This window comes from Pyrus communis, chromosome 10, assembly GCF_963583255.1.
Source record: "Pyrus communis chromosome 10, drPyrComm1.1, whole genome shotgun sequence".
Taxonomy (NCBI): domain Eukaryota; kingdom Viridiplantae; phylum Streptophyta; class Magnoliopsida; order Rosales; family Rosaceae; genus Pyrus; species Pyrus communis.
In genome coordinates, this window is record NC_084812.1 from 2,477,856 (window position 1) to 2,495,348 (window position 17,493).

The window sequence follows — 17,493 nt, forward strand, 5'->3', positions numbered from 1 at the left end:
TTAATTATATTTTTTGGGGTTGAAAATTCATAATATTAGAAGATTTTAATTGATTTTTAATATTTTTAGAAAATATAAAATGAGCATTAAAAAAATAAATACGTATAATTAGGTAATTGTACTCACTCCTATAAACCATCTATGTTTTTGAACCTGAATCTAAAAGCCCCTAATTTACAATAGGGTTATTTTTGTAATCACATTAATTTTCATTCTAATTCATGTGAATTAGTAAACAGTTTATATAAATCAATATCATTCGTACTCCGATTCCGGCCTATTTTAGTAAACAACTTTAATAGGAATTTAATTCTGATTTCACCTCATTGTAATTCATCTTCAATCTAATTTCTTCTCAATTCAATACCCCTCAATTTGATTACATATTAGTAAACGAGTATGATGTTAAACATTATTAGGCGCAGTGCACAATGAGCACAAATTCTTCCTCATTCCATCCTTTGTTTCCTTCTTTCCCACCATAATCCCGAAACTTAATCAGCGATAAGCATGGATAAACTTCTAATCCGACCCCTAATCGCGGTCCTAATCTCGTTGTTGATCCCCGCCAGATCCTACCGACGAAAATCACTCGACCCCTCAGGGGCAATCGCGGGTTTTGCCGTCATTACCATCCAGACTGCCGTCGTATACAGGTATCAAATTTTCTTTCTACTTTCTTTCATTTTCTCGGCATCCAAACAGCCTTATTATTGCTAACAAACTTTGCTCCTCGAAGGTACGGATCTCTGCTGCTGGTGTTCTTCTTCACATCGTCGAAGCTGACCAAGGTCGGGGAAGACAAGAAGCGGCGCGTCGATGCCGACTTGAAAGATGTTGGGCAGAGGAATTGGGTGCAGGTCTTATCCAACAGTGGGATTGCGTCGATCTTGGTTCTGGTTCTCTGGGCAAAATCGGTATTGCGGAGAAATGCTTGGACTCGGAAGACTCGTTTCTTGTTACGTCGCTTGTTGGTGGGGTTATTAGTCACTATGCTTGTAGCAATGGCGACACTTGGTCTTCTGAGCTGGGAGTGCTCAGCCTCGATTGATCACGACTCTCAAGGTCTGTATGATCGGCTCGATTTTAGCATTTTGTCACTTGGGTTAAGCTAGAATTTTGAAAAGTTTCGATTTTTTTTTTCCCAATCTTGTTCTGCTTTGCTGCATGTGCCCGCATTTCTTTTGATATTTTGAGCTGGAGAAACTTACATAACGGGATGTTATCGTGACGGTATTTGAATCTAATAACTCACAATCATTTTGGAAAGTTAAAATGAATGGCTAAGCGTGATTGAGCTGCGTTACCTAACTGGCATCCCGTTGTAGGTGAATTTCTCTTCGTACTTAATAATCAAAGTCTTGGCTAGAAAACGTTTCCTTAAACTCGATAAATAGTTCAATTATCATATGAACACACAAACATATGTATCATTATTTTTTTCGCAGTTCCCTGTCGTCTCACGTCTTTCTTTTAAAAGCCTAGTTACGTTCGTGCCGTTGCTTATGAGTGTTATTTGTGCATCTTTTTATTCTTGGAACTGTTCTAAAGAATACCGATCGCCTTATAGACTAAGGATATCAAGTATTTGTTCTGTCATGGTTGGGATTTATAGAGTTTTGGGGAATGTATTGGTCAAGCTTGAACAAAATGAAATTATCTGGCTGCTTCAATACGTAGACTATGGATACTATTTTGGGTTTCCACATTGTATTGGCAGCCTGTTACCAATGGCGGAGTTACGAAAGCAGGACTACTGGCAGCTGCAGGCTCTGTTATCGGACTGACATTTGTGGTTTTTGGATTTCTCACTACAAAATGCGCATATGATGTAGCACTGAAGCAGTTGTTGGTGATACCTATTTCTACTCTTGCTGCACTAGGCGGTAGTGTCATCGATTCTCTTTGGGAGCAACGCTGCAATTCAGTGGATTCTGCACTGTTCGTAACAAGGTGTGTTAAAGATATAATACGTGAATCTGACGTTATCATATTTATGGCAACAATTGAATCTGCCTAACTAATCTCATTCTAACTTCTTTTGTTTCTCTAGGTTGTTGGCCAAAAGTTAAGAAAATCTCAGGTCTTAACTTTCTTGACAACAATGCTGTGAATGTTGTTTCAATACTGCTGACAACAATCCTCACTTCCATTGCCTGCAATTACTTTTCTTGAGATCGACCTGCTCAACCAAATATCTTTCCATTATCAGCTAAGATGGTGTTGATGCAATTCGAAACTGATTCATGCAGACCGGCAGGATAACGATAGTCTCTATCATTGTAAACTATGATTTGGATAAAGGGTTCAGTAAATGCCAACCTACTGATAAGTGTGGTTTGAGGAACTGATACTTCTAGATGGCTAGCGAGCAGCATTGTAGAATTTTCAGCTGCAAAACGTGCGCCAATGAAATCTGTTCGAGGTAATTTCGAGTTACATTAAGTAATGAATTTGATTTTGTTCACACTCGTGATCACATTGTATGTATATTGGCCTTAATCCTAGACCCAACTTGCCTTAATCTTACAATTTTTTATGTGTGGCTGTAACTGATTTTGTCTTGGGAGTTATTAAATTGGAGTTAATCGGTCTTTCCTCTGGTGTGGCGAACTAATTTCACTAAAATGGATGAATTTCGTAGGAATTGGCACCAATAAGTTCATTTACCTTAGATGCAATCATGTGTATATCTCTTTTTACGTATCTTATCACGTAAAACAACAATAAATACCACTAAAAATGCAACCGGTTGACCGATTTTTCCAGCTTAATTTAGTGTAGGAAGATCGTGGTCTAGAATATGAAAAGATTACAATGGAAAATGATATATGGTTGATTTATAAAAGAAACTATGATTTTTGCTAGATATCAATCACGTTCGATATTGTATCCAATATACTAAAGATTTGTTTTGTTTTGTTTTGTTTATTTTAATTTGCATGTTGGCAATTAAGGTACACTGTAAGCACCACACCATATATGCAGAGAGATTTTTTAATGTGCTGGAAACACACTAAATGTCATAGTACAAATAGTTGAAATTTTTTTTCAAGTATCCTACCACTTGTATTATAACACCTAGTGTATCAGGCTGTATTTCCGGCACACTAAAAATTTCTCATATATATAGGTTCAAATCTAAAACAGATGGGCGTTTTGGAGAAGATCGAAGAAAAAGGGATATGCCCCACGTTATATTATTCTTGTGAGATTCCTTTTAATGTGCATAAATGGTATAATTCCGCATGGGTACATGCGTGCATGCATGCATACATACATACATAGATAACATACGTCCAAAGTCTGCAGTACAAACAAACAAGATCAAAGGGAGAAATTTCACAACATCCATGACGAAATCTCGATCTGTGTTAGAAATAGCTTCCTAGTTGGAGTCTAGATATGATTGTAATCCTAATTATAAGTGTATTCCTATCTTGTAGGGATAGTACCTTGTTGTGCAAGGCATGTAATTGTATATATTTCCTTTTCTTCACGTATCAATAATATACTTTTAGCCACACATTCTTTTTCTACATGGTATACAGAGCAGGTTGCAAACCCTAGCTTTTTTCTCAACCACAATTTTTTTCGGCAGTCATCCCTGCCGTTTCTCCTTTTATCATGGGAGACTCTTCTTCCGATGGCCCCAACCCCTTTTATCTTCACCATTCCGACCATCCCAATCTTGTTCTTGTCTCCAAGAAATTAAACGGAGATAACTACACGACCTGGGCACGCGGGATGCACATCTCCTTAAGCGCCAAGAATAAACTTGGTTTTATCACAGGTGATATTGCAGAACCCAACCTTGCCGAAGACCCTGATGCTCACGCCTCTTGGAGGCGCTGCAATGATATGATCCTTTCATGGATCCTTCATTCCCTGGAGCCCGACCTTGCCGAATCCGTTCTTTTTTCCACCACCGCTAAGGCTGTTTGGGACGATCTTCATGAACGTTTTTCACAGTCTAATGCTCCCCGTATCTTCCACCTGAATCGTGAAATTGCCACCATCTCCCAAGGGTCCTCCTCGGTCTCAACATACTTCACTCGCCTCAAAGGTCTTTGGGACGAGCTCGCCTCCTATAGTGATGCATGTTCTTGTTCTTGTGGCACCAAACATGATCGCCAACAACTTATGCAGTTTCTTATGGGTCTCAATGAATCGTTTGCCGCCGTTCGGGACCAAATTCTTTTAATGAATCCTTTGCCCACAGTCCGCCAAGCTTGTTCCTCTGTTTCTCAAGCCGAAAAACAACGTGCCCTTGGTTTTTCACGCACTGACGAGCCTCCTGCTGCCATGGTGGTGCGTAGCTCTCCTCGGTCTTAGTCCGATCGGCCTCCTCTACATTGCACCTATTGCGGTTATGACTTCCACACCCGTGATACTTGCCACAAGCTTCATGGGTATCCGGTTGGACTTCCTCTCCATGGTCAGCCGTGGAGACCTCCCCGCCGCTCCTCCACTTCCGCAGGTTCTGCCCGCAGCGTTGCTGCTCCATCTGCTCGCAGCAATACTGCTGCCTCTCGGCCCATCCGCAGCTCCGCAAGCCTCTCACGCCCATCTGCTAATCACGCACATCAGCCCATTTTGGATGATCTCCTTCCACACCCTGGCCCACCAGCCCCTCACACGCCGCAGCCCACTTTACATGACCTGCAGGTTGCCATGCCACATCTTTCTGCCGAACAGCATCATCGTCTCCTTGCTGCCCTCAATGACAACACAGCATCCACGGCATCTACTCCTCAGGCTCATGTCGTTTCCCGTGATCACTTTGCCACAGGTTTGTTACTTGTGTCTTCTCGTCATGGTCCATGGATCATTGACAGTGGCGCCACGAATCATATCACTTCCTCCGCTTCATGTTTGGTTAATACTTCTGCTTCGCACCTGCCACCTATTTCTTTGCCTAGCGGTGACACTGCTCCAATTACTTTAACTGGCACTCTTCGTTTAAATTCTTTGATTGACTTGGAAGATGTTTTATGTGTCCCTAATTTTAAAGTGGACCTTTTATCGGTTGGTAAGCTTACAGATGGATTATCGTGTTTCGTAACATTTTTTCCTTCTTGGTGTGTTTTGCAGGACTTGGTTTCGAAGGCGATGATTGGTGTGGGTAAGCGACGTGGTGACCTTTATTACCTCGTGGCCCTTACCTCCTCCCTTCCCACCCGTCAACCTCTATGCAATCTCATCACCATCCCATCCTCATTATGGCATCGACGTCTTGGTCACCTTTCTCCTAGCCGTTTGCAAATTTTAGCCTCTAATTTCCTTAATTGTTCATTTGATTCTAGTCATGTTTGTACTGTTTGTCCTTTGGCAAAACAAACTCGTCAACCTTTTGGTTTAAGTTCAATTTCTACAACTTTTCCTTTTGATTTAATTCATTGTGATATTTGGGGTCCGAATCGTCAATCTTCCCTTACTGGTGCTCATTATTTTTTGACTATTGTGGATGATTTTTCCGCTTTACGTGGGTCTTTCTCATGACGCACAAATCTGATACTCAACCATTAATCAAATCATTTTTTGCCTATGTTAATACCCAATTTCACACTCAAGTTCGAAGCATTTGTACCGATAATGGAGGAGAATTTGTTTCTCTTCGCAATTTTTTTTCTAATCATGGGGTTCTTTTTCAAACTTCTTGTGTTTACACTCCGCAACAAAATGGCGTTATTGAACGCAAACATAGGCACCTTCTTGAAACCGCTCGCGCCCTTCACTTTCAATCACACCTTCCCCTCAAATTTTGGGGTGAATGTGTTCTTACCGCTGCTTATACCATCAATCGTCTCCCTACTCGACTTTTACATAATAAATCTCCTTTTGAGGTCCTCCATACTACAACCCCATCCTATGACCATTTTCGCGTCTTCGGTTGCCTTGCTTATGCCACCTCTATCCATCCTCCCACAAAATTTTCCCCTCGGGCCCAACGATGCGCTTTCATTGGTTACCCTCATGGCCAAAAAGCATACAAATTATATGACTTAGACACTCACCGCACCTTCACCAGTCGAGATGTTATTTTCCATGAAGATTCCTTCCCTTTTGCTGCCACGACGCCACCTTCCCAACCCCCCACACCTTCTCTTCCCATTCCCCCTTTCCCGGACTTTCCCTATTCCCCTTCTCCTGGCCCCACGTCCCCTTCACCTCCTCCTACCCTACCCATTCCCCTGCTTCCTGTCACCGACACCACATCACCTCTTCCTCCCTCCACTTCTCTGCCACCCACTTCTCCCATTTTAGTCCCGGCCCCACCTGTCCCACCCTCCACCGACATTTACCCCTCTCCTCCTATCCTCCCCACGGCCCCTCTTACTCCCTCATCACCCACGGCACCTCCACCTCCTTTACCAGCCACTCGCACCTGCCCTCACCATCCCCCGTCCTATTTAAAAGACTATGTTTGCTCGCAAGTGATTTTGCCTCCACACCCATCGTCTTCGCAGCCCAGTTCTGTTAAAGGTACGCGATATCCACTTTGTAATTTTATTTCTTACCACCGGTTATCTCCCAATCATCTTTCATATATTTACGCTGTCAGTCGGAGTTTGGAGCCATCTTCTTTTGCAGAGGCTGCTCGTGATCCTAATTGGCATCGTGCCATGAATGAGGAGCTTGAGGCTTTACATGCCAACGGTACTTGGACATTGACTCCCTTACCTCCTGGCAAAGTTCCTATTGATTGTAAGTGGGTGTACAAACTAAAGCATAATTTTGATGGTTCTATTGAGCGTTACAAAGCTCGCTTGGTGGCTAAGGGTTTCACTCAAGCCGCAGGTATTGATTATCATGACACTTTTTCTCCTACTGCCAAGATGATTACAGTGCGTTGTCTTCTTGCCCTTGCTGCTAGCCAGTCTTGGTCTCTCCATCAGCTTGATGTTAATAATGTTTTCTTGCATGGTGATTTGGATGAGGAAATTTACATGTCTCCTCCTCCTGGTCTTCGGCGACAGGGGGAGAATCTTGTGTGTCGCCTTCACAAGTCTCTTTATGGTCTCAAGCAGGCTTCTCGTCAATGGTTTGCCAAGTTCACTAGTGCCATTCTTTCTGCCGGCTTTCAACAATCCAAAGCTGACTACTCACTGTTCACCAGAAAATCCGGTACTTCTTTCACAGCCTTGCTCATTTATGTAGATGATATTGTGATTACAGGCAATGATGTTAATGCCATCGATTCTCTGAAGTCTTTTCTTCGAGATCACTTTCGAATAAAAGATCTTGGTGATTTAAAATATTTTTTGGGTATTGAGGTTTCTCGATCTCAACGTGGGATTTATATTTCACAACGGAAGTATGCACTAGAGATCCTCAAGGATTATGGTTTTCTGGGAGCATGGCCAATTGCTTTCCCTATGGATGATACAAAATTATCTGATCAAGGAGAACTTCTCAAGGATCCTGAAAAGTATCGGCGGTTAATAGGACGGTTAATCTACCTCACCATCACTCGGCCGGATATCACATATTCTGTGCATGTTTTGAGTCGTTTTATGCATGAGCCACGTGTACCTCATATGGATGATGCGCTTCGTGTTGTTCGTTATTTAAAGTCTACTCCAGGACAAGGTTTGTTATTCCGTTCAGACAACCACACCAAGTTGGTTGCATTTTGTGACTCTGACTGGGCAGGTTGTCCTATCACTCGTCGTTCAACTTCTGGGTATTGTGTTTTCTTAGGCAATTATTTGATTTCGTGGCGAACGAAGCGACAGAAAACTGTTTCACTTTCTTCAGCTGAGGCCGAATATAGGGCTATGGCCGGTGCTTGTTGTGAGTTAGTTTGGCTTCGGTATTTATTAAAGGACTTGAACATTCCTTTGGATGGTCCTTCTGCATTATTTTTGCGATAATCAAGCAGCGTTACATATAGCTGCTAATCCTGTTTTTCATGAGCGGACTCGTCACATTGAGATGGATTGTCACTTTATACGAGATAAGATTGCGGATGGCACAGTCACAACCAAGTATGTTGGTACGACACACCAGTTGGCAGATTTATTCACCAAGCCTCTCGGGAAGGATAAGTTTTCGACTATGTTGCGCAAGTTGGGAGTTCTTGACATCCACTCTCCAACTTGAGGGGGAGTGTTAGAAATAGCTTCCTAGTTGGAGTCTAGATATGATTGTAATCCTAATTATAAGTGTATTCCTATCTTGTAGGGATAGTACCTTGTTGTGCAAGGCATGTAATTGTATATATTTCCTTTTCTTCACGTATCAATAATATACTTTTAGCCACACATTCTTTTTCTACAATCTGGTCTAATAAACAAACAAGGATTTTCATATATTTCACTAAATCATAAGCATTTGCAGGTATTTAGTAAGAATCGCGGTCGAAAACAAAATCGTCACGATACTTGTCAAGATAATTATCTAATTGGGAGAATATTGCGATGATACTAGGTTAACTCGTTAATAGGTTGATCCAAAACCTGTTATTTTCGTATCATATGATTTCGTGTTAGGTTAGCGGGTCATGTAAAAAATTATTAAGTCCTATGATTATGCGTTGTGTGAATTAATGACTGAATTTGACCATGCATTGTGTAGGCTGCAACTGTGCTGGCGACGGCGTACTTATCTGGAGCTAAAGTCATTTTTCGTGGCGTTGGGAAATCGTACACAGGAGAGAGGCACACAACCAGAAAACTTGTCAAGAAACTCTTCAAATGACACCCAACTGTGCTGGCTTCTTAATTTCGTTATAATCACGGCATATATGCTGTTAATTAATTTGTTTGTTGATTATGTAATCTAGTATCGTTATTATGTATTTTCGAAACTTGAAGGGGAATTAATGCAGTTGTTTTGGCACTAGTTTAATGTCAAATCTAATTAATTATCTGTTGTTCAAGAGCTTCTCCTTCTCTAGTGTAATTAACTGATGTAGAACATATGACCAAGTGGATTGAAGATAAAATAGACTGGGAAAAGACAAACTACAATAAATAAAAAATAACAAAAAAATGTTAGAGAGGTGGTACAAATGGAATCGAGATCCTCGCCGGATCTTGAAGTCCGAAGCCGACGAACCAAATAATTCAAATCACTCATTTTGAATCTTACGGCCCCTATTAGTGTATCTTACTAACTCATCTCACAAAATCCAAACATTCAGATCATTCTCCCTCTTTTAAATGATCCAAATTACGCGGTTTGTCGACTCCGAACTGCAAAATTTGAAAAGAATCTAAACGGGCACAAATATGATGTATAAAATATAACTAGAGTAGCATTTTTTATATATAGTTTATTACATTATTTATTCATGAGAAATCTAATCTCCGATTCTTTTTACTTTTATTACAACCCGTCATCCATAAAATTTTAAAGTCAGAACCTCCTTTCTAAAGAGCGGAGACTCCAAGTCTCCATCTCCAAATAAAAGATGACAAATCAAGTGCAGCAACAACAGAGTACATCTAAACAGCACTCACAAGTCTCATAGCAGCAGAAACAACAACAAGCTGCAAACAAACTGCACCGAAATTCACAGATTACAAAACGAAATTAAAAGGATAATCGAGGACACATATACAAGTAAAAACTGTAAAAATTTCAATCAGACTAACCAAGCATAGAGGCAACCCTTCTCCTCATGGCGCCGTCGAACGTGATCAACCGGCGACATTTCTTGGTACCCCGGTGGTGCATACATTTTCTCTTCTTCCTCCTCCCACCACAAGTTAAGAAAGATAAATAGACTGAGTGCTGATTTTTCTGTGCAACTCTCTTCTTTTTTAGGCTTACAAATTTGATAGAAATACTGAATGATAAAAGCTGTGTGTGATTTGCAACCACTCAGATTTGGTATTAAATGTATCCACCAATCATTTTTATGAGCTTCCATTACAAAATCAGTGGTTGACAGGTGGGTGAGGGAATGAAGCTGAGATTCTATCCCACCACAGAAGTGGGCAGTCTAATTCTTTGTAAGTACAGACAAAATCTCTTAATCTTCGTTGTGGAACACACTTCCTTCTGTGTGGGGTCATTTAAGCCTTAGCACATGACAGCACACCTGGGTAAAGTGGGAGCAAGCAAGATGTGACTCAACACGTGAGTAACATGCTCTGATATCATTACAAAAGAGTTCAGGAAAAGTTGAGGTAAATAAACCAATTAGTAATATTGGAGGTAGCCCAACTCTTTACGAGGACATGCAAGATCCTTAATTCACCAACGTGAAATTTAGGGCTGGTTGGGTATTGTTGTGCTTTGCAAAAAAAGCTGTTTCTGCTGTACTGTGAAAAAAAACGGCTGTGAAATAGAGCAGCAGAGTATTTGGTAAACTTTTTTGTAAAAGTGCTTTTGGAAAAAAAAGCAGTATGATAGTGTTTGGTAAACTTTTATGTAAAACAGCTGTGACTGTGTAAAATGATCAAAAATGGTATAATACTAGATGTGCCATTAATTTAGTTTTCTTAACCAATAAAGGTGAATTACTAAATATACTTTATTTGTAAAAGAAAAATATTTATAAACTTTATCTTAAATATTAATTAATATGACAAACTACTTCAATTGAAATATTTTATACTGAATAGCTAGAATTCATTAGTACAATATTGTTAATGTACTTGAAAGTAGTCTAATTAGATGCATTCATCGAACTTGCCGCTATTCTATTTCCTAATGCTTTTATCTCATGTGATCCTTCAATTTCATAATTTTGGTATTCTTCATCATCATCATCACTACTATCACTCTCTTCACAATAGTCTCTGGGGTCATCAAAATGACGATCACATTCAGAATACCTCCGTATGTAGTTATAAAAAGCCATTGTAGCAATGACAATCTTCACTTGCTTATTGAACGGGTAATTAGGCATATCCTTTAAAATTACCCATCTTTTCTTCCATACCCCAAAAGTTCGTTCAATGATGCTCCTAAGAGAAGAATGCATGTGGTTGAATACCTCTTTATGACCCGTTGGTTCGGCACCCCTACGAAAGTCCGGGACATGATATCTTTCACCTTTATATGGTCCCAAATAACCTCTCATTTGTAGGTACCCCGCATCTACCAAGTAATATTTTCCTGACAATTGAAAATTTTGTTTTGTATTGTAATAATTATACAAAGCAAGTATGAAGATTACCATTTGGAGGCTTAGAAAAGTTTAAATTTAGATTCCGTAGCACGGATAGAAAAACCCTTGTATCATGTGCAGTGCATTCCCATCCGGCACAAGCAAATGTGAATTGTATGTCAAAATTACATGCAGCCATAACATTTTGAGTCGGTATTCCTTTCCTACCAATGTATAGAACTTGATCCAGAGGTGGTATTGAACCCTCAAAAAAATGGGTTCATCATCAGAGAGCAGCCAAACCCTAACCTAAAAATTAAATTAATTAATTATAGCAAAAATTGAAAGCAAGTCGAGTACCTGGTACCTGGAAGGTGACGGCGGTGTGGCGCTGAGACCGACGGAGAGAAAGGAAAAGGAGGAGGAGGAAGAGGTGCAGCAGCAGGAGGGAAGAGGGGCATGCGGAGTGTTTTGCGAGAGAGAAAGAGAGAGTGCAGAGTGTAGGAATTAGGAGAAGGAGAAAGGAGAAAGGAGGGGGCAGTATTGGCAAATTGAAAAAATTCATTAACTTGGTACTATAGCTCCGTGTTTTGGATAATAAGCGGCTTCTTGAAGCTGCAAAATGCAGCTTCCACTTTTTGGCTTTTTTTCATGTGAAACTTTGAAATAAAGCTATTTTGGGATGTTTACCAAACACCAAAACCCCTACGAGTTTTTTTTTTCATCCCAACTTTTTTTTTAATCACCTTAATCCCAAACTGCACCTTACATTCTCAACAGCATAAATATAAACATACGTACATACATGTTTACGTGCATATATATATATATATATATATATACACACACACACACATGTATACATGGTGTGTATATACATTTACACATGTGGGTACATACGCGCAGGCCATGTGTGGTCACTGTCCAAATGGAGATGTGAAGTCAGATTCCAATGGCTTGAGTCATGACACCATCATCAGGGCTTCCCGTGATTCATATTCACAAGAAATCACTGATTTCTTTATCAGTATTAAGACGAGACTACCACACCTTCTCTCTTTTTATTCTTTCATGTATTACAATTGTATGATTCTAACATGGGTTAGTAGACAGAAAAATATGGGTAATGCAGTCCAACCACGTCATCCATAAAACACCTCTCAAAATATTAAGGGATGGCGTATAATTTGGTCTTACTCGATCCCATTGATCTTCCACCGGTGCAGGAGTTGCCTAGTCAGACAGTCCTATTGAAATTTCGACCATTTGTATGTGATCTTGTTTCATGTGAAAGTTATCCTAGTCAACCAGCCCTACCAAAATTTCTCAAGTATGTAGATAAACTCTTTTTAGCAGAAAAATAACTTTAAACTCAAAATTTATCAACACAAGCAAGACCAAAACACCGACACAATAACACAAATAATGTGTATAAAACGAGTCAAAAGTTGTTCCAAAAGTCATCATATCAACAACATTTAGATTTATGAACTTCACCTAGTACATGTGAATCCATGCTAGCCAAGGTCAAACATGTTTGTCCAAAAAAAAAAAACCCAAAATAAAAAATATGAAATGGGGAGGGCATTAATTTAGCTATACAAATTCTTGACATTGCAAAGCGGATGGCTTTAAACATGATCACTATCTACTCAACAGGGAGACAGAAAAAATACAACTTACAAAAGATAGGCCACAACAAACCAACCCTTCTGTAAAGATACAAGATGTGTCAACAAACATAACACACGGCAAGCAAAACGGTCCTTTAACGAATCTTCAGCGCAGCGGGATCATCTATCAATACAACTCAGAAGTACAACATCCAAGCACTAACACAATCTGCACCATTTGTTATCTCTGGTCCAGTTCAGAACCAAATTTTGATACTCCATTAGAGCTGTCAAACTATGCATGCCAAGTTCCGTTACTTAAGAAATTAGCAGACAACAGGGTAAGCAGGAGGTTTTATGGGAGATAAAAAGTTACAGGCTACAGGTTGGACCCCAGCCGCAGCTTCCAAGCGTTCCCATGTTAACCTTCGCTTCTCAGCTACAGCGCTTGACCTTAAATTTTCCTCCTCCAACTTACATTGGCAGGCAATTACCAGCTCCTCATCCATATCGCAAAACGTCTTCTTCACATTCAGGGTCAGGTTCAGCACTGCTTGATTCCAGTGGTGTTGGGTGTTTCGCTCAATAGCTGGGAAGACAAGCGGCAAGATCACCTGGCGGTTATGTGCGACAAGGTTAAGGATGTGTTCATTGTTCCACAGCAAGTGGGCTCGTTCAGCCACCTAAAACAAGAAATATGTCATCGTTTAGAAGCATCATCAGTTGAATGACCTAGATCATGCTAACGTATAGTTCTTTACTATCAAGCAAGCAAATTTTCAGTCAAACAGGGGGTTCCAGTTTATCCAGTAGAATATTACCTGGTAATGAAAACTATTGAGGCAGCATCTTATCCGCCGGAACAGGGGAACCATGACCCTTTGAAACTCATCCATGCTAGTCATTTCCAAAACCTCTTCTAACTCGCTTAAAAACATCAACTCCTTCTGGCTATTTGTTACAGGCCAGTACTTCAACAACCCCTTTATTACAGTACTCGCCAATTTCGGATCCTTATCTATAAACTGTACAACACAATATGTCAACTGCTGATGATAAATACCCACGGACTTTGGTTTGTGTAGAGGAATCAGAGCCCTCCACAAAAATATCTTGTGTTCCTCCTTCAGTGGCAAAGCAAACCCACTAATTACACTTCCAAAAATCTCCAACAGCTCAGAAATTCCATTATGCCTTTCAGTTTCGAAAACAAAACGATATATGATATTGCTGACAGCTTTCCGAATAAATGGCCTGTGTACCATGAACTTTCCATAAATCCTATGCAGAATGGTTTTCAAACAATCTCTTTCTCTTGGGTCCTCAGAGTCAAAGAGGTCAAGTAATTTCACGATAAAAGAGTGATCCACATGCTTTTTTGCCACCTTTACATCAAGTGAACTATAACTGATAAACCGAACCAGAAGATCATACACAATTTGCAGATACGACCAAGCAGGATCAAACATTGGTTCTTCATCTTCTGTTTCACCCCCAGTAAAATTAGATCGATACTTAGGTGGGAAAACTCTAAACAGGTTGACTGCACACATTTTACACACTGCAGAAATTGCTGGTTCAGTGAACTTCACAGTCCCAGAAGAAACATAATCAACAAGTTCTATCAATGTTTCACGTTTGAGATCTTGCTTAACTGGATCGCTGGAATCGACGAACTCACAGCAAAGGTTCAGCTTGCTGATAAATAGATTATGCTTCTGTGGGTTTGAAACCTCCTTGAAGGATAGATGGGGCTCCACTGCCTCAGCTCCGGCTGCGATGCTTGATGGGAAAACTGCTGAAGACACCCGCTTGACAACATTTAATTTGCTTGTAAGAGAACTCCCACCAATTGTACATGGGAACCCACTCCCCAAATTGGAAGTATTGCTGCCAGAATCACTCCCTATAGAATCTAGTGAATCAGACTTTGACGACTTGCGAGGAAGTTTGCTTAGGATTTGCTTCAGCATGGTGGACCCTGCATAATCCAACCAACATTTAAGATGGCGAAATGTTGTAGCAATCAAATCAATACATCAATGCATAAAACCTTCAAAAAGAACATTTTCAGGCACATCAGCTACAAAACCATCCACATATATGGAGTGTAATCATAGTACTACAATGTCCCGCAAAGGGATTACACAACAAAGCAATATAAGACTTCAACTGTGTAGGTAGTAACGGGAAATGAAAAACAGACTGAGCGGAACACAACTTGCGATGAAATTGAAGCCGTTTAGAAGACAACTTCAGTTAGTAATATCTACATGACAGCATTTCTTCAGTAAAGTCCAGAACAAAAGCATATACAAGTAACAATTGAACTGAATCTTTCACCCACCAGATCAACCTCAAAAGCAATCAATTCAAAACATGAAAATTTTATACACCAATAAAAATCTAACAAATACTTCTATCTTACTAAAGAAGAACATCAATCTGACCAAAAAAGAAACAAACACTACAGAAAGAAACAAGTTAAAAACAAGTCTCTAATTAGCAACAAATTATAAGATAATAAATGCCTATAAAGTTACTAGATTTTGGTACAACAAACAATGGAAACTCAGATCTGGAACAAAAACACAATTATAACACAGATCTACACCAACCCCAGATCACAATTATCATAAAACCCTCTCAAAAAAAGAAAACTTGGGCATGATCTACACAATGCACAAACAAAATTCATCAAGAACAAGAATTTGAAGTCTACCCAAGTTAACTAAACTGAACACAAACATTCAAGGAGAGAGAAAGAGGAGAGAGAAACCTATTTTGGAGCTTCTGGGTGTGCTTGTAAAAACCAGAGAGAGACACTTTTTAGCAAATGAGAGGAGCAGAGGAGGAGGTCATGGTATCCACAAAACTACCCAAAGTGTAATTTTGGGTGAGAAATGAAAAAGCAATTTACTTTAGAATAAAAGGGAAGAAAAACACAAGGCAGGCGGCAGAGAGAGAGAGAGAGAGAGAAGGAGAGAGAGAGGGAGGGAGAGGCAGCGTTTGGCTGTGAAAAAAATGATGCTTTGATCCACTATCTCCCTTTATGTTGGACAAAAAGCTTAAGCTAGAGGGCTTCCATGGGAGATCAATACGAGGTCCTCGATTGAATAGAAGAGGCGGTGTGGCATTTTCTGAGAATTGCAGGCGCCAGTCTCCACCCAACAAAAATAAAGTTCAACACTTTTGGGTTCAGTTGGTAGAGAGGAAAAATGAAAGAAAATAAATTATATGAAAAAATAGAAAACTATTTGAGAAATATTCCTTAAGCTAAGCTTGGCTGAGCTGAATAAGATCCGGATGGGATTTTCATTTGGTAAAAAAGCATTGCTATTATTGTACTTGTGGGGCACCGAAAGCGGCCTCGTTGTGTACCATGTTAGCAGTAGCACCAACCCAACTCTTGTGTATTGTTCCCTTTCTAACTGATATTTTTGTTGGTCCATTTGGTGTACTTATGTTTGATTAGCCCTGAACAAAGAAGAGGGGTAGATGGAGAGGACTAATAACCTACTATAATGAGGCTATTATGACAGTATCTCTTACTTACTAATATATTTTAAGTTTAAGTCGCAACTTGTATTGATGCATCAAATATTGAATATGTTATAGTGTAAATCCGAACATGTGTTTTTTACTTGAGATACCTTCACATTAGTATCTTACATATAATTAGACGAGGCATAGACTCCCCAACATATATTGTACATAATCTTTTTAACCCAGTTGGATTATTTAGGTAACTCGACTTTTATAAAGCGTTATCATAAAATGAGAGAATCCAACTCATGGCCTCTAATGATAATACTAAATTCTGTTAACAAACTAAGTTACAAGTTCCTTACTTGAATAACTCGGCTTAAGATCTTGCTTTGTAATTTAACTGTGAGCCTTCTGCGTTTAATCATTGTATGAACTTCGTGGCTTGAATTATTATAATTAACTTTTATTAAGATAGTATGTGAAACGTAAAAAATAATATATGGATAGCACCACCCTTTTATTAATGTATTTCAGTCTTGAAATTCCATAGGGGTGATTTTAAAAAAGAAAAGAAAGGGAACCATAATGCATGTTGGCCAATTTAACAAAAGGTTAATCTTTTGATTTGTTCAATTGTTCCCCAGGACAAATGATGGGATCAACATCATAACTAAATGACAAAATATAGTGCCAAGCCTTGTCCTACCCAACAGGTGCCCATCAATTAGTTGGTAAGCAGAAAAAATGTGTATTAAACAAAAATAAAGCAAAGTTAAAATAATAAAAGGTTGGAGTTTGCTTATCGGCTTTGAGAAGCAAAGAAGACCAAATGATTCCCATAACAATGACTTTGTTTTCATTTAACTTCAATCTCATCCGTTATAGTGAACTTTCTTTGTAGAGTTATGCTTGTCTAATGACATTCTAACAATAACAACAACAAAATCTTATTCTACTAAATGAGGTTGACTTTATATATGAATCATAGAACGTCATTATACTCAATTTTGCGTCAAATCTTCCGTTAACTCTAGGTACTATAATTGATTGGCACCCTGTTGGGTAGAACAAGGCCTTGCATGCTAAGAACGTAAAAATATTTTTGCTCTTTACATGTGATGACTCATTTTTCTTTATTATATTGTTTATATTGTGATTTGCACTATTTTTCTTTTATTCAAGTAATATTTTGATTGTTCTAATCTAATCTACAACGAAAGAATTCGAACATGAGTGTAAAGAGATTATCACACTATTCTAGCTAATTAAAACATTCTAACTACACCAAATTAAGGGTAATTAGAGTGGAAGTTGCGAGTTACACTT

The 17,493-nt window shown here is 39.3% G+C and overlaps 1 protein-coding gene and 1 pseudogene across 1 annotated transcript; one reads left to right on the forward strand and one right to left on the reverse strand.

Annotated features, from left to right (window-relative positions):
- Positions 1-407: 407 nt before the first annotated feature.
- LOC137748924 (protein PGR-like) lies at positions 408-8,720 on the forward strand (annotated as a pseudogene).
- A 3,801-nt stretch (positions 8,721-12,521) lies between these two features.
- Positions 12,522-15,889, reverse strand: LOC137747605 (serine/threonine protein phosphatase 2A 57 kDa regulatory subunit B' kappa isoform-like). The gene is made up of 3 exons (XM_068487745.1): positions 15,458-15,889; positions 13,500-14,659; positions 12,522-13,361 (listed from the first exon to the last, which is right to left on the reverse strand). Exons 2-3 carry the CDS (start codon positions 14,649-14,651, stop codon positions 13,005-13,007), a joined length of 1,509 nt encoding a protein of 502 aa, XP_068343846.1. The 5' UTR covers positions 14,652-14,659; positions 15,458-15,889; the 3' UTR covers positions 12,522-13,004.
- Between the last annotated feature and the right edge of the window lie 1,604 nt (positions 15,890-17,493).

Bases quoted from the DNA above. Each gene is read 5' to 3' on its own strand.
- LOC137747605 (XM_068487745.1), bottom strand. From the start codon at position 14,651: ATGCTGAAGCAAATCCTAAGCAAACTTCCTCGCAAGTCGTCAAAGTCT. The intron at 13,362-13,499 runs GTAATATTCTAC...TTCTTGTTTTAG, and splicing joins TCAATAGTTTTCATTACCAG to GTGGCTGAACGAGCCCACTT.